At 31.8% G+C, this 27,904-nt stretch overlaps 1 protein-coding gene across 3 annotated transcripts in view; it reads right to left on the reverse strand.

Moving 5' to 3' along the window:
- LOC107454538 (uncharacterized) overlaps positions 1-27,904 on the reverse strand; it is a 125,393-nt gene that overhangs the window by 11,703 nt on the left and 85,786 nt on the right. The window contains exon 1 of one of the 3 annotated variants that reach the window (XM_016071764.4): positions 24,689-24,920. The exons of the other annotated variants lie outside the window; for them this stretch is intronic. Coding sequence (XP_015927250.2) covers positions 24,689-24,698 — 10 coding nt within the window. The 5' untranslated portion in view covers positions 24,699-24,920. Of the gene's footprint in view, positions 1-24,688; positions 24,921-27,904 lie in introns of those variants that run through there. 3 annotated transcript variants of the gene reach the window in all.

Consider the following 27,904-nt stretch of genomic DNA (forward strand, 5'->3'; position numbering starts at 1 on the left):
TCTTTTCCGGAAAATATGAAGAATTTCAAAATTTTAAAATTCAATTTAATTCTATTATTGGAAATAATAAAGAGTTGAGCGACACGCAACGATTGTGCTATCTTAAAAGCTGCCTCAAAGGCGAAGCAAAACGCCTTGAGTCAGCCCAAGATACATTTGAATCTTTATGGTCTTCACTTGAAGATAGATACGAGAACAAACGAGCAGTGATCGATTGCCATGTTAATAAATTATTAAATTTTTCAAGAGTCCCTGACGCTCCTAATCAGCTCATGCAATTAATCGATAACACTAAATGTAATTTACGAGCGTTAAACTTGCTTGAATTTAAATCAAATGAACTATCAGATACATTGATAATGCACATTTTATTCCAAAAACTCGATCCAGAAGTTAGAAAAAGTTTTGAAATGAAATTGTCGAAAAACGAAATACCCAAACTAGACAATTTTCTAAGTTTTTTGGAAGAACGTTCTAGAATTATGCAAGGTCTTAATATTAAAGAGGAAAGAAAGAAGCCCCATTTTAGTTCAAGGCCAAATACAGAGAAAATGTATTTAATTAAATCGAAAGTGAATAACCCATGCTTATTAGGTTGTAGGGAAAGCCATAAACTTTATAAATGCGATAAATTCAAACGAATGAGTGTAAATCAGCGAATTGAAATAGTAAAAACTCATAATTTGTGTTTTGCATGTCTAAATAAGCACTTTCCTAATCCTTGCATGTCTAAATACACTTGCTTTTGTAAAAGCAAAGATCACCATTCTTTACTTCATGAAAATATGAGAAATGAGTCATTTACATTTGATACAGCAGTAGAAGAGAAAAGGGAGACAGACATCTTGTCACCCCTCTCCCCTCCTTTCATTCCTTCGAACACTTTGTTTACGAATAAAAACGAAAATGCTAATTGCGTGATTTTAAATACGGCGGTTGTTTATATTAAAGATGGGCAGGGCATATTTAGACCATTAATAGCCACTTTAGATTGCTGTTCAAGTTCGAATTTAATAAGCAGTAGAGCTGCTAATTTATTGGGTTTAAAGAAACAAAAAACAAATGTTCCGATTTCTGGTGTTAATGACTCGTGCATTACAGCTAAATCATTTGTTCGTACCGAGTTAACAAATGAAGAAAATAATAAATCTTATTATTTAGACTTGTTAATAGTTCCAAAAATTGCGGTTCTTCCACCCACATTTGTAAACATATCGAATTTAAGTTTATCTGAAAGAATAAAACTTGCCGATAATAATTGGAATAAACCAAAACGAATTGATGCTCTTTTAGGAGCAGAATTATTCTTCGAACTATTGGGTACGAATAAAATTAAAATTAAGGATTCCCAATTAATATTAATTGAAACGTTTTTTGGTCATGTTGTATCGGGAGTTGCGAACAACTTTAATTCTAATTTAGAGAAAATTAACGATTCGTGTTTTTTACTTGCTGGAACCGAAAATCTTGATAAAGCGTTAACTTCCTTTTGGGAAATAGAACACGTAAACGAAAATAAACCAATGGTTGATGACGAATTAAACTATTGTAATGAGCATTTTTTAAATACTCACTACCGAAAAACAGATGGTAGATACGTGGTTGAATTGCCGATTAAACAACAATATTCAGCTAATATTTCATTAGGTGATTCAAAACAAATTGCGTCTAAGAGATTAAAACAATTATGGAATCGCTTAGATCGTGATCCTAAATTAAAAGAATTGTACATTTGTTTTATTCGCGAGTACGAATCTTTAGGTCACATGGAAGAAATTTGCGATGATTCAATTCCGGATGAAGGATATTTTTTACCTCATCATGGTGTATTGCGACCGTCCAGCACTTCAACTAAATTAAGGGTTGTTTTTGATGGGAGTTGTAAAACTACGAATGGAATGTCCTTAAATGATTTTTTATGTAAAGGCGGAATCCTACAGGACGATCTTTTTACAATTATGGTTCGTTTTCGAAAGCATATTTTCGCATTTACGGCCGATATAAATAAAATGTTTCGGCAAATCGAAATAAATCCGTTGCAAACTAAATATCAAAAAATTTTGTGGAAAGAGGGGAGGGAGGAACCTCTAAAGGTGTACAATTTGAAAACCGTTACCTATGGTTGTGCATCCAGTCCCTATCTTGCTACAAGAGTTCTACATCAAATTGCAACCGATGAAGAAAAGGATTTTCCTATTGCCTCTAAGGTTCTAATGGAGGATTTCTATATGGATGACTGCCTTTCGGGGTCAAGCAGTATTGAGGAATTTAATGAACTAAGACAACAACTAACTAAGCTCCTTCAAAAGGGACAAATGAAATTACATAAATGGCGTTGTAATGCCATTGATACTTCAACGGAATCATCTCAATCGTTTCCCTTCAAACAAGATTGTGCAGATACTACCATAAAAACTCTGGGAATACTGTGGAATAGTAGAAAGGATACTTTTCACTTCAATGTCACAACGGCTTTAAGCTCGAATTACACTAAGCGTGAAGTGCTAAGCCAAATTGCCAAAATCTTCGACCCATTGGGCCTACTTGGTCCTGTTATCTGCAGTGCTAAAATATTCATGCAGCAATTGTGGCTTTTAAAATGTGAATGGAACGAAATGATTCCACCTCACGTCTACCAAAAATGGGACAAATTTTTACGATCTCTTTCTTACATAGAAACTTTGCATATCCCAAGATGCATTATGATCCTGGAACTAACGATTATTCGACTTCATGGCTTTGCAGACGCCAGTGAAAAGGCCTACGGTGCCTGCATCTACATACAAACTGTTTCCAATTCCAATGTGCCTTCCAGTCAGCTAATTTGCAGCAAAAGCAGAGTGGCTCCTATTAAGACCATAAGTATCCCCAGACTTGAACTTTCAGCTTGCTTACTATTGTGTCAACTCGTGCATCGAGTTATTTCATCTCTAAAATTTAAATTCGATCAAGTCATCTTGTACTCCGATTCCACGATCGCATTAGCTTGGATCAAGACCTCACCCCATCTTCTTAAGACTTTCGTCAGCAATCGAGTGGTACAGATACAAGAACTGTCCAAGGACTTTCTATGGAAACACATTGCATCAGAATTTAACCCGGCAGATGCCTTGTCCAGAGGTCAAGATGCCTTTGTTTTTTCTACCAATAAACTTTGGTGGAAAGGCCCTGTGTTCCTGAGTGAGAACATAATTAAAAACAATGAGCCTGAACTAGATTTAATTCCTGACTGTGAACCTTTTCAGAAAGAACTGAAACCAGTTCTGCTACTGACTTCAATCACCAACAATGACTTTATTGATGACTTTTTAAATCTTTCAAATAATTACATGAAACTAATAAGAATTTTAGCTTTTATTTTTAGGTTTCTTTCAAATTGTAGAAATGTGAATAAATTTAGGGGTCCTCTCAATGTAAAAGAATTAGATAAAGCCAGAAATGTTATTATAAAACAGGTGCAAGGTGAGTACTTTGTTGCAGATATCTCAGCCTTAAAAAAAGGTAAGCCTGTTCCTGTAAATAGTAAATTGAAATTTTTGAATCCCTTTTTAGATCAGGATGGTTTGCTTAGAGTTGGTGGTCGGTTGACCAATTCTAATTTGAATTATAATTCTGTTCATCAAATAATATTACCTCCTGGTCATAAACTTTCTAAGATTATTTTTTCTTATTTTCATTTTAGAGATTTGCATGTTGGTCCTCAAGGACTATTAAATACAGTACGACAAATTTTTTGGCCAATCAGTGGCAGAAAATTAGCTCGTCAAGTTGTGCACGATTGTGTGCAGTGTTTTAAAATAAGGCCAACAGTCTCTTCTCAAATAATGGGTGATCTCCCTCCTGAGAGGGTGATTCCTAGCCCACCCTTCTCGAACGCAGGACTTGACCTGTGTGGTCCATTTTGGATTAAATATCGTAACCAGAGAAAGGGGTTATATAACAAAGTATATGTAGCTATTTTCATATGCATGGTCACTAAAGCTGTACATTTTGAATTATTGTCTGACTTAACAGCTAGTGCTTTAATAGCTACACTTAAACGGTTTTTTGCCCGGAGAGGTAAAAGTTGTACTATATCTTGTGACAATGCGTCCAATTTTGTTGGCGCTTCGGCGGAGATAAGCAAATTCTTAAAGTCTTTAAATGCTAAAAAAGATAATTTATCTGGTTTCCTTTCATCGGAGCAAGTACTGTGGAAATTTCTACCCCCTCGTTCACCAAATTTTGGTGGATTATGGGAGAGAGGAGTCGGACAATTCAAGTATCACCTTAAAAGAACCATTGGTTCTACGAAATTAACAATAGAAGAATTTCTTACTATAACTATTCAAATAGAAGGTATACTTAATTCTCGTCCTCTCTCTCCTATGTCATCTGATCCAGAAAATTATGAAATTTTAACTCCTGGACATTTTTTAATTGGAAGAGCAATTAATGCACTTCCTGAGCAAAATTTGATTGATTTTAAAGAAAATTTGCTTAACCGATGGCAGAAAACTCAAAAAATTGTTCAAACAATTTGGAAAAATTGGTGTAACTCTTATCTCAGTCATTTACAACAAAGATCAAAATGGTTGTTTCAAAAACAAAATGTAAAACCAGGTATGATGGTTCTGGTAAAAGAAAGCAATTCACCTATATGTAAATGGGTTATAGGACGAATTTCTGAAATTATCACCGGTAAGGATGATAATATCCGTGTGGTTTTCGTACGCACACCTCATGGAATTTTCAAAAGAAGCATTTCAAATATTGCTGTATTACCAATTGTTAACAATACTTAAATTTATATGTTGAATTCAAAATGTGAAAAAAAAATTGTATTAATATTGCTTAAATTTGTATATTGATTGTTGTTATTTTTATGATTATTGAAACATTCAAATGTCAGAATATTTCAATGGGGGCCGGGATGTCCGCGCCCTCATTGGCGAGATTGTAATGCGCCAAGCGTAGCTTTCTAGCGTTCTTTTCTCATTCAATAAAAAATTACCAAACGTTACAGTCCACTAGACTCTATTAGCTCCGACATAAGCAACCTTTTTTTTTTTTTTTTAAGATTTATATATATTAATTTATCCCACAATGGTGCTTTGTGGGGGAAAGAAAAGTCAACGTAAGAATGAAATCATTGATCATGAAAAAGATCATATTTATGTTTTAATATATTTACTGTTCTTTCTTTAAATAAATACATCACATTTATTTCTGAAAAGTTCTTTTTTATTATAAAAGTAATTTCTTTTTTTTTTTTAATTATATTTGCTTCTATGAAACAAAGGAATTTGCCTAAAAAAATCTCTATGAAAAACCTCTCTATTAGAGAAGATTGCCTTTTCCTTTTCTCGAAAAAAAATCTTTAAAAATCCGATATAATGCTTAATTAATAGTTACAGAAACAAGCTAACAAAAATAACAAATTAACATTTAGTAATTAGCAAAAAAAGCAATCTAACAAGGAATCACCAAAAAATTAACAATTGATGCAAAAAATAAAAATTAATATAACAAACAAGCTAACAATAAATAACTAGCAAAAAAACAAATTAACAGTTAATAACTAATAAAAACAAAACAAAAGAAGAATTAAGCGTGAAAGATCGCGCCAATTTCTCGTCCTCGGAAACTAATTTATGGCCAGATTTAAACATCTCCTTTGTACATTCACTTTCCAGAAAGGGTATTTATAAGTTAAATACATTTAAACATAATAAAACTTCTAATACATGTTTCAAGATAAACTTTTCTTACTATACAATATTTATTTAAGCACATTTAAACTGTAATTAATTCCAAAATAGCAAAGAACTACTTTTCAAAGGCGTAGTATTACATTTCCTACCTTTCTCTGTAGTGCCAAATTGAGGTGAAACGAAGTATAGCAAAAGTGATAACGGTGTTATTTTTAAATTAAATTGACAAATATTTTGTGTAGTTTAAAACAAATTGAAAACTTTTGTTTGCTAGTTTAAAGAGAATTGGCTGTTACATCTTAATTTTTAATAGGACTCTGCGAACTCTGTATCTGGTACAAAGTGGTATATAAATGTGCTTAATTATTTTATATGTAGCGGTGCGCAAAATTAGCTTTTTATTTTAAATTTAATAAACCAAGAAACAACTATAAGTACATAAAGTTTTGCTTCCAGTGAAGAAATTTTCTTCATAAAGTGAAATATGTCGGCATCCGAAGCTTCGAACAATGATTTAGGACGAATACTGTTATTTGACCACCAAATATTACTTTTCATTAACATTATATTTCAAAACAAAAATGTATTATTTTTAAATGTTCTGAAATAAGTTTAACGAAATTAAAGTAATATTGAACAAGCTCTCGTCGTTATTATTTCAGAGCTGAATTTAACTTCATAAACTTTAGTACCACTTTAAATGCTGGATTTTAATGAATAAACTTCGAACATGAAATGAAATGCGAAAATTGTGTGAAAAAGGCCGCTAACGGCCCCAGGCGCCCAGATAAATGTTGATGATGATGATGATGAAATGCGAAAATTGTGTCATTAACTGGAAGTGAATTAAAAATTTGAAATTCCGTTTAAATAGAAGAAAATATTTACTATTTTTAAATAAAAGTCAAACGTGTTTCATTTTTTACTTCAGGAAATGAAAAAAAAATTGCGAAATACTTCCTTTACAGCTTTAAAAAATGCAAAATATTTTTAAAATCGATGAGAAATCGGTATATTTGATTCTTTAAATTGTCGCAATTATGTAATTTATCTCAGATATATCTCAATGATTTTATAAAATATGCAGCTCATATTATATCATATAGCTCATTTAATTTTATAATAATTGTTTTTATTTGGTTAGATATTATGTTTAAAATTTTATTTGCCTAATTAGCATAACTGAATACATAATTAGCATAACTGAATACATAAAGTTTTTGAATATGGTAATACATAATAACTTTATGTATTACCAAATACAAATTACACCTTAAATTTTCGTGATATATGGTAATTGAATTTCAAATCCCAGAATCAACGCAAAAAATAAACAATTAAAACTTAACAGACCATTAAAATAACATTTTATATAAAATTTTTTATTATATAGAAATGTCAACTGCTCTGGATAACGTAAATATTTTTAAAAACGGTAGAGAGAACTACAAACTGAAATTTGCAGATTTTTGGTTAGTTTTACCAACTTTTTACGAGACTCAACGCGACGCATAAAAAAAACTTTTAAATTGTTTAAAAGTAGTGGTGAGTAAAATACCTATAAATCAAATTTACTAAACCAAGAATCATACATTAAACGTCTACCACTGTAAAATATTTATGCGCTGTTGGCATCCCTGTTTGTAATCTTAATATTCGTGGTTTAACTAAGATAAAGTTAAAATAATCGAAGTCCTAGTATTAACACTTTCATGTCCGGTGACACCAACGTGTTGTCACGTGAAAACCAAAGGTTAACTGTCGGTGACAACACGTTGGTGCCATACTCAAGCCATACACTATCAGCCGATGACAACACGTTGGTGTCATGTCCAAGCCAAACGTTAGTGGCCAGTGACAACACATAGATGTCGCGCTTTGCAACCTGATATTCATGTGACATTTTGTCAAGGGACAATAAAGTACAGGGATGCCAGCCGCTCCGCTTTCTGGAATAGTTTTGATAAAGCGGTAGCAAACTATATAGTAAAATTCGTTAAAGAAAGATAGTTACGCCTACTTTTTAATTTAGTAACCTGTAGTTTAATGCTTTAACATTGCATTTTATATCATACTTATAATTTTTGATATTTAGTGATGAAAAAATTACTTATAATGAAAAATACTAAACTAAAAGTAACTTAAATTTCGCTACCACTAGAAAATACTATTTTACAAAGCGGAGCAAGTTACACGGAACCGGTTACATAGTAAACTTATCACTAAATATATGCGGACCGCATAGTGTTAATATTAGTATTCTGCTCAAATATTAATTTTTGCTGCAAACAAAATCATTATTTAAAAGACTTTTTTAAAAAAAGCACTAACCAAAGACTTTTAGTTGGGGCTTAAATCCTAAAACCAAAGAGAAAAGAGATGTATCTTTCTTATAAATAATAATAAACGAAACAAACATTGTTACAAGAAAATGTTACGCAATGCTATGTCGTGAAACATTTATATGATCACATGCTCAAGAACTTATTATTTCCGGTGAAACCGGTTGAAAATGAATGTTTAATTTTGTGTTTAAATTGGTGACAGTTTTCTAAATTATTTGACAAATGGCAATTATCTTAAATCATGATGTTATTGCGTGCTGGAAAAATCTTGACAATTTTGACAACTGCGCACATGGATTTGGATTTTATAGCATTCCCGAAATGGCATCTAAAAATTTTTAGACATATCTAAAAAAAAGTCAGACAAAGGTACATTTTCGTGTTTGATGTTGTAATTTAAACTATTGTTTGCCTTAAATTGTTAGCAAATATTAGTTGATCACTTTGAAAAATTAATCCCTTAATATTCGATCACAATAAGACATACCATAAGGAAGAAATATGAAAAACTGATAGTACATATTTGTTTATTCCAGGTGAATATTTCTTTTTGCTAATTACCACTCTAGCTTTAAATAAGCAGTTTTTTGAGGGCAGAAATATTTGTATTACTAATACAGTGATCGTAGCGTAATATTAAAATTAAAATTGTAGTACGCCAATTATTATAGTTTTTTGCTTATTTTTGAATGAATAATCGACATATTTTAACTACCAAGACAGGTTAACAATTTAAGTAATGATACTAAGTTCTAAAGTGTGGTAATGGTGTTACTTTCACCTTTCAGTTGCGCTTCGGCGATTTATTATTTATTTCCACTCAGATGAATTAGTTAGAGCCCCTAGCGGGGCTGACGCTAAGATAACCAACACATATGAGTATGAGTAATGGTGTTATTACTATTATAATCTAAAGATGTTGTTTTAAAGTTAGACTTAAACCCAAAAGTTAAATTAAATCTTGATTTAGCAAAATGAATCCTAATAATCCACTTGGCATAGATATATATTTTTTTAAAGATCAAACTGTATTAACCCTTTCGCGCCGACTGTCACAAACATGTGACAGCATAAAACCGTATCAATCAGGGTAAAAAAGATAAAACTGGTAATCAAAGTATTTCTTTAGCAATTTTTTTTGTGGGCGGAGTTATAATTGTTTGATTTATTTGCTCAAAATCAAACTATTTAGTTATACTTTGAATTAACATTCATTACAGAGATGCCAACTTGCTCCGGACAGCAAATATATATTTTAAAGTGGTAGTTTATCAATTGTGATTCTTGGTTTCATAAATTCAACTTAGTAGTCTAAATAATTCGTAGGCTTATATAATTCACCACTTTATAGTATAATTGTCATGCTATTCCTTTTATAAAGCAAGCAAAAATAGTCAAATATTTTCAAAATTTACTGTATAGGTATTTACCGTTTTTTAATTATTTCGGCTTGTCCGGAGCAGTTGGCATCTCTGTACATTATATACGTGATAAACACGTTCACGCCGGGAAAAGTGAGAATACTGGTACGGGAAAAGAGAAATTACTGGTAGAAGAACTATTTCAATATTAGATAATATTAGGGAGGAGTTAATCTATTCTCAACAATAACAATTCACTGTAAGGAAATTTATCACGGCGAAGAAGCAATTCAATATAAAAATTACATCCTTTAGAAACAATTGGTAGTTATGGATTCTTATTATTCCCGGAAAAAAACTAAAGAATGAAATTTATTGTTACCAGTTTTTACTCCGGTGCGCTGCCAAGATGAGACAACCTAGCGTGACCCACCGGTGGGTCACCCCGGCGTGAACGTGTTAAACTAGCAAATTAGTCTGTCAAATTAGAAACGACTACATGTAAGTTGCCGTTTTTTATTTAATTACGTCCTGATCCTGATTTTGTACGAATGCTTTTCTGAATCACCCATCCCCAAGGGATTAAGAATGTCCCTAAATGCACGAAATTTTGATGGTTAGATCAAAATTTAATGAGGTTAATATTTTGTTTTATTTTCTGAATGTAATATTTAAGGTACCTGCTTAATTTTTTCAAAGTCGATTTTGACTAAAAAAACATGTTTCTGTTAATATATATATTAAGAGAAACAGGACAATAATAAAGGTAATACTACTCAAATATATGGAACACATTTTTATTACTGTTTAAGTTAATAAAGTTGATCAGTATCGTTAAAAAAAGTTTAAATAATAGAAATGAAGAGTTTGCAACGCGTGTCTTTTACCTCCACGCTTCACTGAATCAAAACAATGAAGTTAAATTTAAGAAATCATTTTTTTAAAAAAGAATAGTCGAAACTAAATTATCACAATCTACCCTTGAAAGGTTTTAAATTGAATTTAAACCTCTTCCCTTGACAAGATTTTGTTTCTTGAACATTTCTGTTGTCTTATCCATCGAGTTACAATGCCCTCTTCACCCTTAGACCTCAACTTTTAGAAGAAAATGGAGAAGAAGAAAAAATGATCAAAATTAGATTCCTCAACAAAGATGCTTTCCTGATAATATTTCCTTCAACAAGGAGGGAATAGCATGTGGTCCATCAATGTGGGTCAGGGCGAACAAGCTTGTAATCTCTAACCAGCTGGACATTTCTTCTTTAAAAATAAAATAAAAAGTTATGAAGGAGGAAAGTTGACGGAAATTACTAATGATTTTATCGACCATTCAAGTCACATAGATAAGGAATCAAAAAATTAAATTGAAAACAAAAAAAAAGCAGGCATTTCCCAAACCTCATGCTGGTATCAAGTGCCTAGACAACAGGTGTGTTTACGTGCCTGCCTCAAGCGTTTACGAATCGTGTAGAAAGGACTAAGATAAAATAAACCTTTTTTTTTTTAATCCTTTGAAAGTGGATCAGAAGTATTTACTTTCGCTTTTGACATCAAAGAATACTAAGTGAGGTTTTGTATTTAGAAATAGAAAGAAAAAGGTAGTTACATTGTATGAGGGCTCTGAGCAATTAAGACTCGCATTAAATCTGTTATTCCCAGACAGTTAAATTTCTTCTGTTCTAATATGAAACGTTTATTTTTAAGTTGTATGTTAGTATTTTGCTAGGTTAGTTTCGATTCACAACCTTGTTTTTGATTTTACTTTGAAACAAGGACTTGAAAGTACAGTGAATTCGCGATAACTCGAATCTGATAGGACTGACGAAAAACTTCGACATATCGGAAGTTCGACTTACCGTTAGTTTAGATTTTGAACTTACAAAATATTGTCGGATTATTTAATTAATGCTTATTAATTACAAATCTTCCAAATGCTTACAATATTTAAGACCATTTTTCAGGCAAGCCATTTACGATAAGACTGTTTAAGCACTTTATGATACCCTGGTCCATCGGCTGCAACTTTGCTGTTGTGTTTGGCGGGAGAAACTGCAAGTTTACTGCTTTCAAATTAGGCAGATCACTATGCGCTGTGCATTTATCCATAAAGAGTATCACTTTTTTTTTTTTTTAGCGTAGAATTTCCGACCCAATTTTCTTACATAGTCTTCAAATAAAACTGATGTCATCCAAAACTTTTTGTTAGACTTGTAATCCAAAGGATACGTTTTTACATTCTTGAAACATCGGGGATTTCGGTATTTTCCGATAACAAGTATGGGCAATTTCTCTGTCCCAGACGCATTTCCTTCAACTAGAACAGTCAAACGTTTCTTGCTCATTTTACCCCCTGAGCAGTTTTCATCCTTAAACATCATAGTCTTATTTAAAAGACATTTAAAAAATAAACCCATTTCATCAATATTGAAAACATAATTTAATTATATGCTTGAAGTAAATTTGGTAACGTTTCATTTAACCACTGTTCAGATACTTCAAGAGGGACAGCTTTAGCTTCTCCATGAAGAGTGCAAAAGACGTGCGTGTGTTGCAAAGGAAGGGGCAAGATATCACCTCCTAGGTTTTTCTTGCTTTAAAAGATCCAAAAAAAAATCGAGTTAAAGGGAGTAAAATTCGAGTAATCGAGATTAATTAACATGGAATTGAAGATAAAAGGGTCGGGACCTCATAAAAAAAATCGAGTTATAGTAATATTCGAGTTATCGTACTTCGAGTTATAGCGAATTGACTGTATTTAGTTTCACGCATACGCTTGCGAAGGCTACACTATCAGAAGGCTATCAGAAAAGGCAGCAGAAAATTTGCAAAAAAAACTTCTTTTTTTTCCAACACCGTAATAGTTTATAACTTGGTATTCTAAAGATATTGTGTTAACTATCTTACGCAAACGGAAACATTTCAAAACGGCCGGAATCTTAAATATCATCAAATTTTTAATAACTTATTTTAGTTCAAAACATTAAGAAATTTTATGTTTCCCTTTTGATATTAGCATTTTTATCCATAATTTTTAAAGATGAAATATAAACTATATCGCAATTTTTCGCAACGGAAGTTTTATTTTTATCCTTATAAAATATTACTCTTCTTTTGTTTTGGTTCGCGTGTCTAAATTTTACTAATTTTCATGAATTTTTGTAAAAGTTTCCGATATTGACTTGAAAGACTATTAAGGACTGTCTAGTTGAAATAATCATTACAATTTTTTTTTCTGTGTTTTAAGCGCAATGAAATTTTTCTGGGAAAAATGCATTAAAAGTGAGTTTTATAACTTTTTATATTTTAAGCTAAACAATAATTGATCTTTGTGCCGATTTATATTCCTATAATGCGCCTAACATTTGAAAAGTTTGGTGAAAAAAACCAGGTAAATGACATTTTTAACGTGGTGATAATCACGATAAAAAATTTTATTTAAGATAAAATTTTAACCGAACTTTTTTGTTATAGATATATTAGAAAGACGGACTGATAATTATTAGCCTTATTTTAATTACCACTACCTAATTTGAAATAAAAATGTTGAAAGCATACTCGAAACTAATGGGGATTAGCTATGTTAATATTAAAGTAAAAGCAAAACGATTTTTTACATTAAACATACCTACATTGATGCGACTGTTTCACGTTATTATCAAGATTAATAAATTTTCCTGCAAATGTCACATACTTATTTCACAATACTTTTCTTTGAAACACGTGACATAATTTTTTTTTTATATTTTCTCATTACAGGGTTGCTACGCTTTTTGCAAAATATTTTATAGAATGGTGGATAGTTAAATGTTGAACTGAAGAGTTTATAGCTGAATGTTGCCTATGAGATGGAAGGAAGTGGTGCTGATAATAACTTTAAATTCTTCAAAAACAAAGAAAAACATAAACTTAGTTACCACTAGAAGAAATTTTCCCAAAAAGCGTGGGAATTTTTAAGCACTGTCATAGCTGCATATTTTTAAAAAAAATGTGTATGATTTATCACAAAAAATTTCTTAAAATTTACAATATGAAAGTGTTTCAAAAATTAATTAATACTTAGAAATATTATAGAAAATTTATTTCCTATTCAACAAAGTAAAATTACTGAAACTGTAAAGCTTAAACTCCAATTTGAAAAAAATAATAAAACATGAATATTATTGTTGTTGTTAATTTACGTCGCACTAGAGCTGCACAATGGGTTATTGGCGACGGTCTGGGAAACATCCCGGAGGATGATCCGAAGACATGCCATCACAATTTTGATCCTCTGCGGAGGGGATGGCACCCCCGCTTCGGTAGCCCAACGACCTGCGCGCGAAGTCGAGCACTTTACGATAGCACAGTTTAACGAGGACCAATACCGCACACCCTTGGTCCCTACGCAGACTGATCCAAGTGGTCACCCACCCGCACACTGACCGCAGCCAGTGATGCTTGACTTCGGTGATCTGCTGGGAACCGTGTCTTAACGATCAGTCCACTGCGGTACCATGAATATTATAAATGTACTTATTAATAAAATTAAACCTTGTGAAATGTGGAATAAATTATTCATGATCGTTCAAAGCGAACTTACATTTCTCTAAAGCACCCTGTAAATGTCAAAAGTAATTCAAATAATTTAAAAATTTACTGAGAAATTTTAAATTTTTCTTATTCATTTGTGTCTTGTTTCTGTTTTTATAATCTGCTTCTTTAAAGCACCTTTAATTACATAAATCAAAGTAAAACTCAATAACAGGCACAAGTGTAATTGTAAAAATTAAAAAAGAAATTACTACCTTTTGATTGGATTCAATTAAAGATTAATGAATAATTACATTTTTAACGTCTTAATTTGATTACATATTAAGATACTTATAATTGATTAAGACATAGGCTTAATTATTTTAGAAGCAATTATAAACATACTAGTGGGCTGTACCCCCTGCTCGCTAACGCTCGCCAACCCCCAAAAATTGCTACGCAATCTTATAGGGTTTGCTTAGCAAACCAAGCTCGCTTCGCTCGCTACTAACTTAGGTATATTGCAAATGCACAAAATTCTAAGAATTCAAAACAATCATTCAAATCCATATAACAACTTTTTTTTAAAGAAAAATTACATCTTTTTAGTAAATACTAAGTCATTAAAATAAATTTGAATTCAAATAAATGACATGTAATTCGTTAAACCTATTAGAAATGTGCTATAGTATAAAATCTTAAGATAAAATTTCGAAAACTGATATCTCTTTAAAAAAGTTAAAATTTTGGCTATAATTAAGTCTATTAAAAATTGAAATAAGAGAATTGCAATGGAAAAACCTGCATAAACAAAATATTGAATTTCGGAAGAAATCTCATTTGGTGAGAATGTCAAAAAATTGTCAAAAAATACAAATTACTCTTGTCAAAAAATACAAAATAAACTGACCTCAAATAAAACTCCAAGGACTTCGAATCAAATAGTTAAGGAAACTACTATCACGTTTAATATAAAAGGAAGATTTAATAACTAAACAATAAAATTACAGCATCGCAGTTCCAAAAAACAAATCTCACACTCACTCAAAAAAACAATTTACATTCTAATTAGTCACCATAGCAACCAAATAACTCTTCTCGCTACCATCTATAAACTGATATATAATAAATAAATTATTTAACAAAAAATACGATGCGCATAAGCACATACTATTTTACACTCTGGTTATTTCAGTTTCCGTTTTTAGAAGCGCTATAAGTTGAGCCACCTAAACTAAATTTGGTATGTGACATTTTTAGCTGCAATCATTGGTTGATTTTCTAGCGTTATTGCCATTCGGGGAGTTGTAATGAGGCTTTTTTTTATTGCCGTGTAAGAGAAATATATATATACACTGGTTATCATAAATTAAGGAAAATTCACAAAAATCGCGATAACTCAAGAAATTACACATGGAATTTTATGAAACTTACCCACAATATACAACACATAGTAAGGTATTAAACAACATAAAAAGAAATTATCAGACATTAATAGTAGTATAGAAATTAGCACATGTATAAAATAAACAAATTGGAAGTATCGGTTTGCAATAGAAAAAGTACCTTTAATATGGAATATGATTGCCTCTAGAAGCAATACAGCACAAACAGCGATGTGTGATGCTTTCAATTATGCGGTCTATCAGTTCAATAGGAAGTGAGAGCCATTGCTCTTGTAAAGCAGTTGCAAGCGTGGCAAGGGTCTGAGGGGGCGGATTGATGGCAGATACACGCCTCCCTAGAGCATCCCAAACGTGCTCGATAGGATTCAAGTCCGGGGATCGAGCTGGCCACTCCATGCGAGTAATTGTTTCCTGTTGAAGATAATCATCAACAATGCGAGCTCTGTGTGGTCTTGCATTATCGTCCTGTAACAGGAAGCAATCACCAATTGCCCCGGCATATGGGCGCACATAAGCATCAAGGATGTTGTCTCGATAAACCTGAGCATTCACGGTTCCCCTTGGAAAGACATGGAGGTATGTGCGCCCTCCTAAGGATATGCCTCCCCAAACACAGACACTGCCTCTTCCGTATGCATCTCTTTCACGGATGTTTGATGGATGATAACGGGTCCCAGGTTCTCTCCATATCAAATAACGTCTACTGTCACTTTCTAGACTAAACCTGGACTCATCCGTAAAGAGAACAGGCCTCCATTGATCTGACGTCCAGTGGACATGTTGTCGGGCCCACTGCAAACGGTCTCTCCTATGGCGTGATGTGAGCGGCACGCAAATGGCTGGTCGTCTCGCATACAGACCACCTTCGTGGAGCCTTCTGCGCACAGTTGACGTTGACACCAACCTTCCGGTGGCTGCAGCAAGAGAGGATCTAAGATGTGTCGGAGTAGCGGTTCTATTCCTGCGTGCACTTAATGTCAAATATCGGTCATCGGCACTGGTCGTAACAGTTGGCCGTCCTTGACTGAACCTCCTAGATGCCGAATCTGTGGTTTGAAATTGCCTCCAAAGTCTATGAACCACAGATGGACTCACATTTAGCCATCTGGCCACTTCTGATTGACTCTGCCCTGCCTCTAGTCTCCCGATGGCTCTCCATCGTAGTTCTTCAGGCAAATGATGCCTAGAGGTCATTATTACGAATTGGCTATCTCAGATTTTCAATGTCGCAATCACAGTAAAATTTGTGTGCTTTCTCTCAAACTTGGACTTTTATGCTCCAGGCAGATGACGTAAGCCGAGTGCAGCGCCACTAATTTGCATATTGCAATTTTACTCAGCTACTCTTAGTGGACAACATATGCAAATTTTGCACGGTTTGGCTTACTTTTGAAAGAGTTATCGCTATTTTTGTGATTTTTCCTTAATTTATGATAACCAGTGTAGATATTTATTTGTATTGAATAATTAAACTAGAAAAGTCTTAGATATTGCAAAAATTTGAGTTGTTGTTTTTTGAGAAAGCACAATAATTGTTTTAACACTTTGGCGTAGAATTTTTATTAAACATATTTTTCATTGTGCATGGTCAAAATAAGTAAAAAAAGCATTTATATATTTACCATTTTAATAGTTTATAATTATGAAATACAACATGAAACACTGGTGTCTTTTTCTGCGTTAAAGTGAAAATCTTCTAAACACGGCTCACTTCCAAATAAAAAAATTCACTTCCAAATAACAAAATTTCTGTTATTTAAATCTAACAGTTATTCATCATTGAAATTTCTTTATTCTACAAAATAAATGAGTGATATATTCTTGAATATGAATGGAAAAAAAATTAGAGTACTCTTTTTGGATTTTATATTTCAGCACGAATTTAGTTCCGATTATTTAACAGAATTTTTGTTAGTAATTATTAAAATGCTTTGTTTAATAAAAAATACAAAAACATATTTTTGCTTGTAATTACAGCTTTCGAAAAATATGTATAAAAGGGACACCGTTGTCCCATCTGCGTCAAAAGGTTAACTTAAATTAAAAACTAAAGAATAAATGCCTGTAAAAATTTTGAAGACTGGCAAAAGGCAGATATATTAGATAACTAGCTTGTATAATCATAAAAGTTTTTTTTTCCAGCTGAAATACATTTCGATAAGTGCAATAAGTTTGGATAACAATTATAGAACAATGGATATGCCACGCCTAAATATTCAAGACCTATTTAGAGATTTTGTTTGTTAAAAGCATATAAACCAGTATTTGTTTTACGCTACGCTTTATCTAATGTAATTTTAACAGCTTATTTCAAATCGTTATTGTTGTAAATAGTTCTTATAAAGATAGTTATGAAAGTCTTTTTTTATTTTCTTAATACAACTCATAACATTTGTGTTCGTGATTGGTTCACTTTCTGAAACAATATATTCATTTTTAGATGTTATTTTATTACCTTGCAGTTTATAAATGTATGGCTCGCATCTATTTTTTGCACAAAAGACTATTTGGTTCATGCATAATTTTTTTTTCTACATTAAATGATCTACGACAAAAATCAGCTGAGAAAAAGTATTCAGATTTAATAGGGAAGCCACATTCTTTTGTTTTGATTAAAGAATTTACATCAGTAAATTTTCATTTTGTTAGGTTAAAACATATTAAAATAAATTCCGTTATTAACATAAAGACTGTTAACAAAAATAAAAGTCTAATGTTTCGATATTTCTTTAATTTTAGAAAAAAGTATTTCTTTTTTTTTTGTTTTTTTGCTTCAGCTCACTACCTAGGGGAAACAATTTCTCGAAAACTTAAATCGATAGAGGTTGTGTCTATTTTTCTAACATTTAAACATTTTGTGACAGAAGGATTTGAAAATGTCAAAGACGATTATCGGCAGTTCCTGTAAGGAGTTTGAATGAATTAATGAGTAATGGAATAAATCAGGGAAAAAAACATATTTTTAATGTTTAAGGGTCATCTAAAAAAATTGAAAAAATGAGTGCATCAATTTCTATAGATTTGAAGATTATGAAAAGTTGTATGCTTTACTTTCTCAATCGCATAAAGTTTTGATAAAAACCTTCTTTTTAATTCATCAGTATAATCCTGAATTCTTGTTTGAGTACTAAATAATGTTATAATTTCCTAAATATTGATTTGTTCTTAAATATTGTAGTGATTTTAAACAATGTAGTTATCCTAGTTGTTGCTGTGATTTAGTTTAACAACACTTTTCAGCCTCTCAGAACCAGAAAATTCTTTGGAAATAATTCTGGATTCCAATTTGAATCCTAAATAATGGTATGATATCCTAAATGTTGATGTGATCCCAAGTATTGTAGTGATCTTAAATAATGTAGCGATCCTAGTTATTGTTGTCATTTAGTTTAACAACACTTTTTCAGTCTTTCTGGGCTAGATAATTTGTTGGAAATAATTCTGTATTCCATTTTGAATCCTAAATAATGGTGTGATATCCTAAATATTGATGTGATCCCAAGTATTGTAGTGATCTTAAATAATGTAGCGATCCTAGTTATTGTTGTCATTTAGTTTAACAACACTTTTCAGTCTTTCTGGGCCAGATAATTCGTTGGAAATAATTCTGGATTCCAATTTGAATCCTAAATAATGGTGTGAAATACTAAATATCAATGTGATCCCAAATATTGTAGCTATCTTAAATAATGTAGCGATTCTAGTTTAACAACACTTTTCAGTGTTTCAGAAGTTATTTAGTTTAACAACACTTTTCAGTGTTTCAGAACTGGAGAAAAAAAAATTCTTTCGTTCGTAAACTTCAAAAGGGGTTATAAAACCCATCAAACATGCCTCCAATCCTTTCCTAACGCAAGTCCATAAACGCTCAGAGAAAACAGCAATCGAAACTTTCTCAAAAAAGCTCATTAAGATGCCAAGGGGTAATATACCGACCAACGACTACTCTTTCGAACATTATCGAGATCTTGGAAGAAAAGAAAAAAACACAAAGCAAAACATCACCGTCGGCTTAATATAGGTTATTAGGAACATCTTAAACAACAAGATTCTCGGCATCGAGGATTGTAAAAAAAGGAACAACCTTTTAAAGCTTTCTCCATCCTGTTGGCAACGCTTAGAATACAACACTAACAAAGGAGTATATACAGAAAAATATGTTTCTTATGTTTAAAGGTGAGCCAGTATGTTAAGATCGTGCCGTTGTAGATGGGATTATGGCCATTGCAAAAAACTAGCGAATAATGTTCCTTTTTTTTTCTGGGAAATGTCGGCAATTGAGACTGTTTCCACGCAGAACTTTTTTTTTTCGCATCCGTTTACTGCGAATTGCAATTTGGAAGTAATTACACAGAAGGGGTTTAAGCAGGCTGTTTATGACTTTTTTTAAGTTAACGAGGATTCTCATCTATCTTCATTCATTATGTTTAAAAAAAAAAATAGGAATGATAGTTTGATGTTGGATAAGAATAAAGCATGATTAATTATGTTATGTTTTTGATGGGATTATTGCACTCAAATAAATGCAATCGTTTATTTTTTGAGATATCGTAAACGATTCCCAATTTTTAAAGTTTACGTTAAAAGTCAGTATATTAAATGTTTGATCGGAAATGCATGAGAATAAAAAGCAATAAAGTTTTACTGTTTCGCAATATTTATTTGCTTTTTTAAAAGCTTTTCACGATATAATGATGATAATACAAGGTATATCGTTATTGAATGAATAAGAAATGAATAGATGCACATTTTTGAACCTTGCTTATGCAAGTTTTTTTTCTACGAGTACTTTTTTTGCCTAAATTAATTATTTTTTTACAAATAACAAAAGATTTTTTTACCATTAAAAGGAAACACCTCACCAAAAATAAGTAAATTGCAAATTTACCCCTTATATGCTTACATAATATTTAATTACTTTCTACCTGCATGCTTTTTAAAAAAAATTTTTATTTGAAATCGCTAAAATATTAGTTGAAATTGTATCATCCAATTAGTAAAATATTACTTGTGCACCGTATTGATTGCTATTGGTTACAGGAATCCGTTGAAATCGGTAATTCATATTCTGTCTGATCCGCGGTAGCCAAATCCCTTCAGATGCAAGAACAGCATAAAATATTCTTTACGGCTAAACAATTTTTCATATCTTTGTTTGTTACTTAATGCCTTTAAAATAGTTTTTTAATGCCTTTAAAAATAAATCTAGGACCACGAATAATATGACCACTTTTAAGAAGAATTAGCCTACATGAAGAAAATTTAGCATCACTGATGCCGTGGCTACCAGTGGTATGAATAAAACTTCACAAAATGAAATTTCGAATAATAGATAATGTGACTATATTGATGTGTATATAGTAAAGAAAATAAATAGAATCACTGATACCGTGGAAATCGTTTATGATAATTATAGACGAGTTTAAAATAAATTTAAAACTAGCGAATACAGTGACCATCTATCTAGGATTGACTAGAAAATCTAGGATCGCTAATACCGTAGCTACCAGTGGTATAAATAAAACCTCAGAAAACGAAATTTCTAAATACAGATAACTAGGCTATCTTGATGTGAATATAGTAAAGAAAATAAATAGGATCACTGATACCGTGGAAACTGTTTATGATAATTAAAGGTGAGTTTTAAATAAATTTAAAACTAGCGGATACAGTGTCCATCTATCTAGGATTGACCAGAAAATCTAGGATCGCTAATACCGTAGCTACCAGTGGTATAAATAAAACCTCAGAAAACGAAATTTCTAAATACAGATAACTAGGCTATCTAGATGTGAATATAGTAAAGAAAATAAATAGGATCACTGATACCGTGGAAACTGTTTATGATAATTAAAGGTGAGTTTTAAATAAATTTAAACTATCTAGGATTGACCTGAAAATCTAGGATCGCTAATACCGTAGCTATCTGTGGTATAAATAAAACCTCAGAAAATGAAATTTCTAAATACAGATAACTAGGCTATCTTGATGTGAATATAGTAAAGAAAATAAATAGGATCACTGATACCGTGGAAACTGTTTATGATAATCAGAGGCGAGTTTAAAATACATTTAAAACTAGCGGATACAGTGACCATCTATCTAGGATTGACTAGAAAATCTAGGATCGCTAATACCGTAGCTACCAGTGGTATAAATAAAACCTCAGAAAACGAAATTTCTAAATACAGATAACTAGGCTATCTTGATGTGAATATAGTAAAGAAAATAAATAGGATCACTGATACCGTGGAAACTGTTTATGATAATCAGAGGCGAGTTTAAAATACATTTAAAACTAGCGGATACAGTGACCATCTATCTAGGATTGACTAGAAAATCTAGGTTCGCTAATACCGTAGCTACCAGTGTTACAAATGAAACCTCAGAAAATGAAATTTCTAAATACAGATAACTAGGCTATCTTGATGTGAATATAGTAAAGAAAATAAATAGGATCACTGATACCGTGGAAACTGTTTATGATAATTAAAGGTGAGTTTTAAATAAATTTAAACTATCTAGGATTGACCTGAAAATCTAGGATCGCTAATACCGTAGCTATCTGTGGTATAAATAAAACCTCAGAAAATGAAATTTCTAAATACAGATAACTAGGCTATCTTGATGTGAATATAGTAAAGAAAATAAATAGGATCACTGATACCGTGGAAACTGTTTATGATAATTAGAGGCGAGTTTAAAATAAATTTAAAACTAGCGGATACAGTGAGCATCTATCTAGGATTGACCAGAAAATCTAGGATCGCTTATACCGTAGCTGCCAGTGGTATAAACAAAACCTCAGAAAATGAAATTTCTAAATACTGATAACTAGGCTATCTTGATGTAAATATAGAAAGGAAAAGAAATAGGATCACTGATACCGTAGAAACTGTTTATGATAATTAGAGGCGAGTTTAAAATAAATTTAAAACTAGCGGATACAGTGACCATCTATCTAGGATTGACCAGAAAATCTAGGATCGCTTATACCAGGGCTGTCCAACTGGCGGCCAGCGGGCCATATGCGGCCCACCAACACGTATTGTGCGGCCCGCCAACTTCTTATTCAGGCTGATCGGCCTCAGTTTTCTCATTAAAATGTGAGCAAACTGTTTTATAATCCTTCTGTTCCATTGTTTTATAATTAATAATTCAACTATTAATTGTTATTTTATAAGAGGTAAGAGGTTATTGTTCAACTTTTTCAAACTGCAGCCCGCCAGGTGATCAGTGACCGGAATTCTGGCCCGTGGGCTCTTTGCAGTTGGACAGCCCTGGCTTATACCGTAGCTACCAGAGGCATAAACAAAACCTCAGAAACTGAAATTTCTAAATACTGATAACTAGGCTATCTTGATGTGAATATAGAAAAGAAAAGAAATAGGATCACTGATACCGTAGAAACTGTTTATGATAATCAGAGGCGAGTTTAAAATAAATTTAAAACTAGCGGATACAGTGACTATCTATCTAGGATCACCAATAGCAGTCGTATGAATAAAACCTCACAAAAAGAAACTTCTAAACACTGATAATGTGACTATCTTGATGGGAATATAGCAAAGAAAATAAACAAGATCACTGATACCGTGGAAACTGTTCATGATAATTAGAGACGAGTTTAAAATCCCAGATAGCATGGCCGATTGTTAATAACGGTCCTGCAAAATTAAATCTAAAATTACAGATACCATGACTAATGTTGATGGATCTAAGCACTGAAATTGCAGCAAATAGATTTTCCTGTTTGCTTATTTTTGAAAACAGGCTTCATTAAACTGTTGTCCTGGTCTACTCCGCACGCTGAATTAAGTATAACTTTTTAGTTTCCTATCTACTGCCAAAGATTGAAACAGAGAACTCATTGACAAAATCATACAGAACATGACGTGTTACCGTAATGCAGGTTAGAACTCAATCAGTTTTCTATTGAATTCCCGACCAATAATAACTAAATTATTCTAATTATTTAACAAAAACATGACACATTTATTATTACACAATAAGACGATTCATATACAATTAAAGCTGTCAAGAAAAGATAACAAAAGTTTGTACGTCTGGAGAGTCTCTATGGGTTGATTGACTATCAACACAAAAAAAAATCGAATCTAGTATTGAAAGACGTTCTACTTTCGCATTTTAATGAGCAACAAAAAAAACTGTATCTTCTAAAAAAGCTAATCAAATGAAAATGCAAAAGATAGTGAAAATGTAATGAATTCTTCAACTCGACAGCTGAGGAGCTCTTTCATTTTGACCTAATAATGTCACTCCGGGTGTGAAAAGTGAGCTTCAAGCGGCAGACGGAAATTCTTTGTTTATAAAACTGAGAGTTGATGGATTTGCATTTTATATCATTTGTATTTTTCTAACACGCTTTTACGTTAACTGAAAGAGGTAAAAATCGTGATGTGAGTTTAATGGCTCTTGTATTTCGTATTAGTGTCCGCAGCTGTTTGTGTGATAACACAGAGCTTTGATAAGACCTGTTGTGCTATATTTCACTATCAGATTAAATAATGTGAAGAAAAGGGAAATCTTAGCTCAAAACAAGATTTAGAAAGCTAAATTTTGTTGTGAATTGCCGGAGGTAGTGCATTTTATGATAATAAAAGGAAAATGTAGCACATTTACGTTTAAAATAACCCTTAGACGCGGAATTTTCATAAAACATAATTTTCCTACTCTTTTCATTATTCTGTATTAGTTTAAGTCGAAATAAGTAAAAACTATTATAATTATCATTTCAGTAATTTATGGTTTTGAAATACAGCATGAGGCACCGGTGTCTTTTTCTGCGTTATAGGTAAAATCTTCTACATGGCTCACTTTATATCCTTATTACAGGACTCAATTTTTATAATTTGCTCTAATTTAGATCCAAGAGGAACAGGTAATCCTCATTGATATTTCTTTAATTTACGAAATCAATTATTGATAAATTTTCGAATATCAATGAAAAAGAATTTTTTTCAAACTACTTTTTTTGGATCTTATATTTTAACACAAATATTATTCCGATAATGTAGCAGATTTATTTGACTTATTATTAGTCTGTTTTTTATAATTAAAAAGTGTGAGAGTAAAAGTCATAAATTTTTCAAAATGACAAAAGTCGAGACAAAGATTGCTTGTGCAATTTTATTTTTTATTAATTAACGACTATATTTTAATACAAATGTTATTCCGATCATGTAGCAGAGAAATTTATTTATACCAATTGATATAGGAAATAGTTCATAACATTTCATTAAAAATGTTAAAGTATAACTCATAAATCTTTGTAAAATTGCAAAAGTTGTGACAAAAATCGCTAGTAATTTTATTTTTATTTGAACCACAAATAAAAAAAAATCATAACTTACTTCCGAACATTCAAAGATGTCAGCGAGGTTTCCTATAAACCTATAAAATGGCCGGAAAAGTATACTGACAGGCGCAAACTAGCATCACCGAAAAAACCGCAAAATTATAATTTTCAGCTCATCCTTTAACAACTTATGCGTAAAACAATTCCGTTTCTCCAACGAAAAACCCCAACAAAGTAAACCATTTCATTCCACTGACGTTTCCTGTAGAAGTTTCTATTGTTCAAACACGTGTTTTTCGTTGAACACTTGTTGCAAGGTGAATGAATCCGATACCATACGTGATGAAATTTGCTAAAATTGTTGAAATTTCAGGTATTGGTGGTATTAAAATAAAACTTACACATTCGGGAAAATTTCGTCAATTTGCACGGCCTTTCATGTAGGTATTCGATTTACTGAAGGTCGCATTACTGCAAGATGACACCAGTGTAAGTTGGATAAAATTGCAGTTGTTTCGCCACTGTTTATTTTCTATATTTAAACATGTTTAAAAGTTGAATTGTTTGAATATTTCCTGAGTCTAAAATGTGAAGAATTTGAAATTAGCCTATCAAATTCCTGGAAAATACAACTACACAAAATAGCTTGATAACAATGGGGAACAATTTTTTGTTGCATTTATGCAAATAATTGATCTTGCCTTTTCCGGGTATGGGGATCTCAAATAAGTTTTACTCCTCAAACTACAGATCTTTTTTTAACACGCTGAATGTTTTTAATATACTACCACTCTATAAAATATTTTGCAAAGAGTGCAGCAGTTGGTAACCCAGGACTAGAAGACCTGAATAATGAAATTAATTATCTCTTACAAAAAGTTAATTTTTTTGTTACATTCTTAATATTAATTTAATTTCCAATAAGATAGTTAAAATCTATTACACCGCATATACAATATCTGAAGCCCTATATTTAAACCTCCTATAGTTAACGCGTTGAATGCTAAGCTAATTTTACATGGCCTGCCCGTCTAGCCAAACAGTAAATATCTGCAAACTATAGTTGCAACTATAAGACAGATTTTGCAAGTTTTTTTAAAAGGTTTAGCATGATGCTGGATGCTGGATATTGGGGTTATCTCGGCGTTTGGCGCGAAGGGCCACTAACCGATTCATCGATTCTGTTTTGTTGTATTCTGGGAGGTCCTATATATCTTTGAAGTTGTAGTATGTTGTAACAACAAGTCAAGTCCTTAAAGAAGTAAATCTTTAGTTTTGAAGGGAAAATCATCTTTGGAATGGAGAGATCCCCTTGAGTAGAGTTGTATGATAAAGTTAATAGTATTTTGATAGTATGCAGTCTGAGCATAAAAAAGGTTTAGCATGAAATGAATGGTGAATTATATAAGCCTACAAATTGCTTAGACATAATGGTGGATAAAAATCTACTCAATTGAATTTATTAAACCAAGAATCACAATTAATAAACTATCACTTGAAAAGATTTATTCGCTGTCAAGTTGGCATCTCTGTGTACATAAATAAAACTATTTTTGTGTATTCGATATTGCATTAATTTCTTCAAACCATTTTAGTAACGATAATAATATAAAAAAATTAAAAATTTACTCGAATTATGTGTTTCTAATAATCTTGGCTTCACCGGTAACCCCCTTGGAGCTACGAACAAACTCAGGGCCGGTCACCGGTGACCCCTTAAATGACAATTTTAGTCTCTTTTTTGACGAAAAGTGTAAGTTTAAAACAGAGAGTCAAAAAATGCTGAGACCAACTTTTAGACGAATAAGAGCACATCAACAGGATTGAAATTGCATAGGAATCCATGCCCGGAAATGTAGCCATACGCAGCTAGGGGCTGTTTCTTCGTATGGTTCTGAACAGATCCTAATAGAGAAGTGCCATCGCCGCGTACTTTGACATTTCTAAGCACGGGTTAGGGAAGTTTTAATTCTGACGATGCGCCGTAACTACTCCCGACGTTTGTCGCAACACTTATGCGACCTTCTGTTGTGTATAACGTTTTTAAAGTTGCACATTTTGATAAAAAAATTAACTAAAGATGTCATTAAAAAACTAAAGCATGAAGGGAGAAACCGATTGCAGATTTGAAATCAGCGGTACGAAAATATTCGAGATCTGTAAACGAATCTCATGTAACTGAAAAAAATAATAATTTCCCAGTGCAATCTATTTTTATAAAATTCGGGAAACAATATTATGTTGTAATTAATATTTTTTCTCGAAACTGTCGGGTCAGAGGATACTTTATTTTGTTTGGTTAAAAAAATAGAAAAATTAATAACATTAATTAAAACTATTTAATAATTTTTGTATACCTAAAAACTAAACTTTTTAAATTTACAAAAAATATTAATTTTTTAAGACTTTTTTACTGAGCAAATTTTCTAGAAATAGTTATTTTTTGCCTTAAAAAGTTTATATTACATACAACTTTCATCTTACGGACTCAGCATAATTTTCTTAATTACAACTCTATACTATATGCAGTTTTCCAATTTCCAGATATTAATAAGTAATAATAATTATATGCCTAAACTACTTTAGTAGATGTTCGATTCTTTTTCATTGATATCTAATATGCTCAGTCGAACTTAATTTATTTATAATTTTATAACGTTTTTAAAAAAATATCTATAAATGTATAGAATGAACTTTAAGTGGGGGAAAAGGTTGCACGCTATTGTCTGCTCGCTATCCTTTTTTTCCACGCAGGCTGCACTAGAAGTTTGGCTAGACAGGGCTGCAACTTTCTATGCTTTTAGGGGGAAATTTCCTTCAGTGGTACCTAAGTGTATGTTTTATGTATGATTCTCTGTCATAAAAATTTGAATTAAATCTGTTTTTCTTACCGCTACATCAAAAGTTTGTATGAAATGCCGATTTATCCCAGATCTTTCGTGTTGGTGCTTTTAAAATGTTGGTAAAAAATACAAAAAATTACTGAAAGCTTTAGTTTTTAATTTACTATCACTCTATAAAATATTTTGAAAGAAGTATAGCAGATGGCAACCCTTCGTAATATTGTAAACGGACTAGAAGACCTTAATAATGAAATTAATTATCTGTTACAAAAAATTATTTTCAAAATTTATTAAATATTCATTATTTTTCAATATAGAGTTAAAACCTATTACACCGCTGAATTACATTATCTGAAGCTCTATATTTAAACCTTTGACTACGAATTTTAAAAAATGATTTTTTTTTTGTCCCGTTTATTATTCAAAAG

The sequence above is a fragment of the Parasteatoda tepidariorum genome, chromosome 5 (genome assembly GCF_982258835.1).
Source record: "Parasteatoda tepidariorum strain Cologne lab strain chromosome 5, Ptep-v5.0, whole genome shotgun sequence".
Lineage (NCBI taxonomy): Eukaryota > Metazoa > Arthropoda > Arachnida > Araneae > Theridiidae > Parasteatoda > Parasteatoda tepidariorum.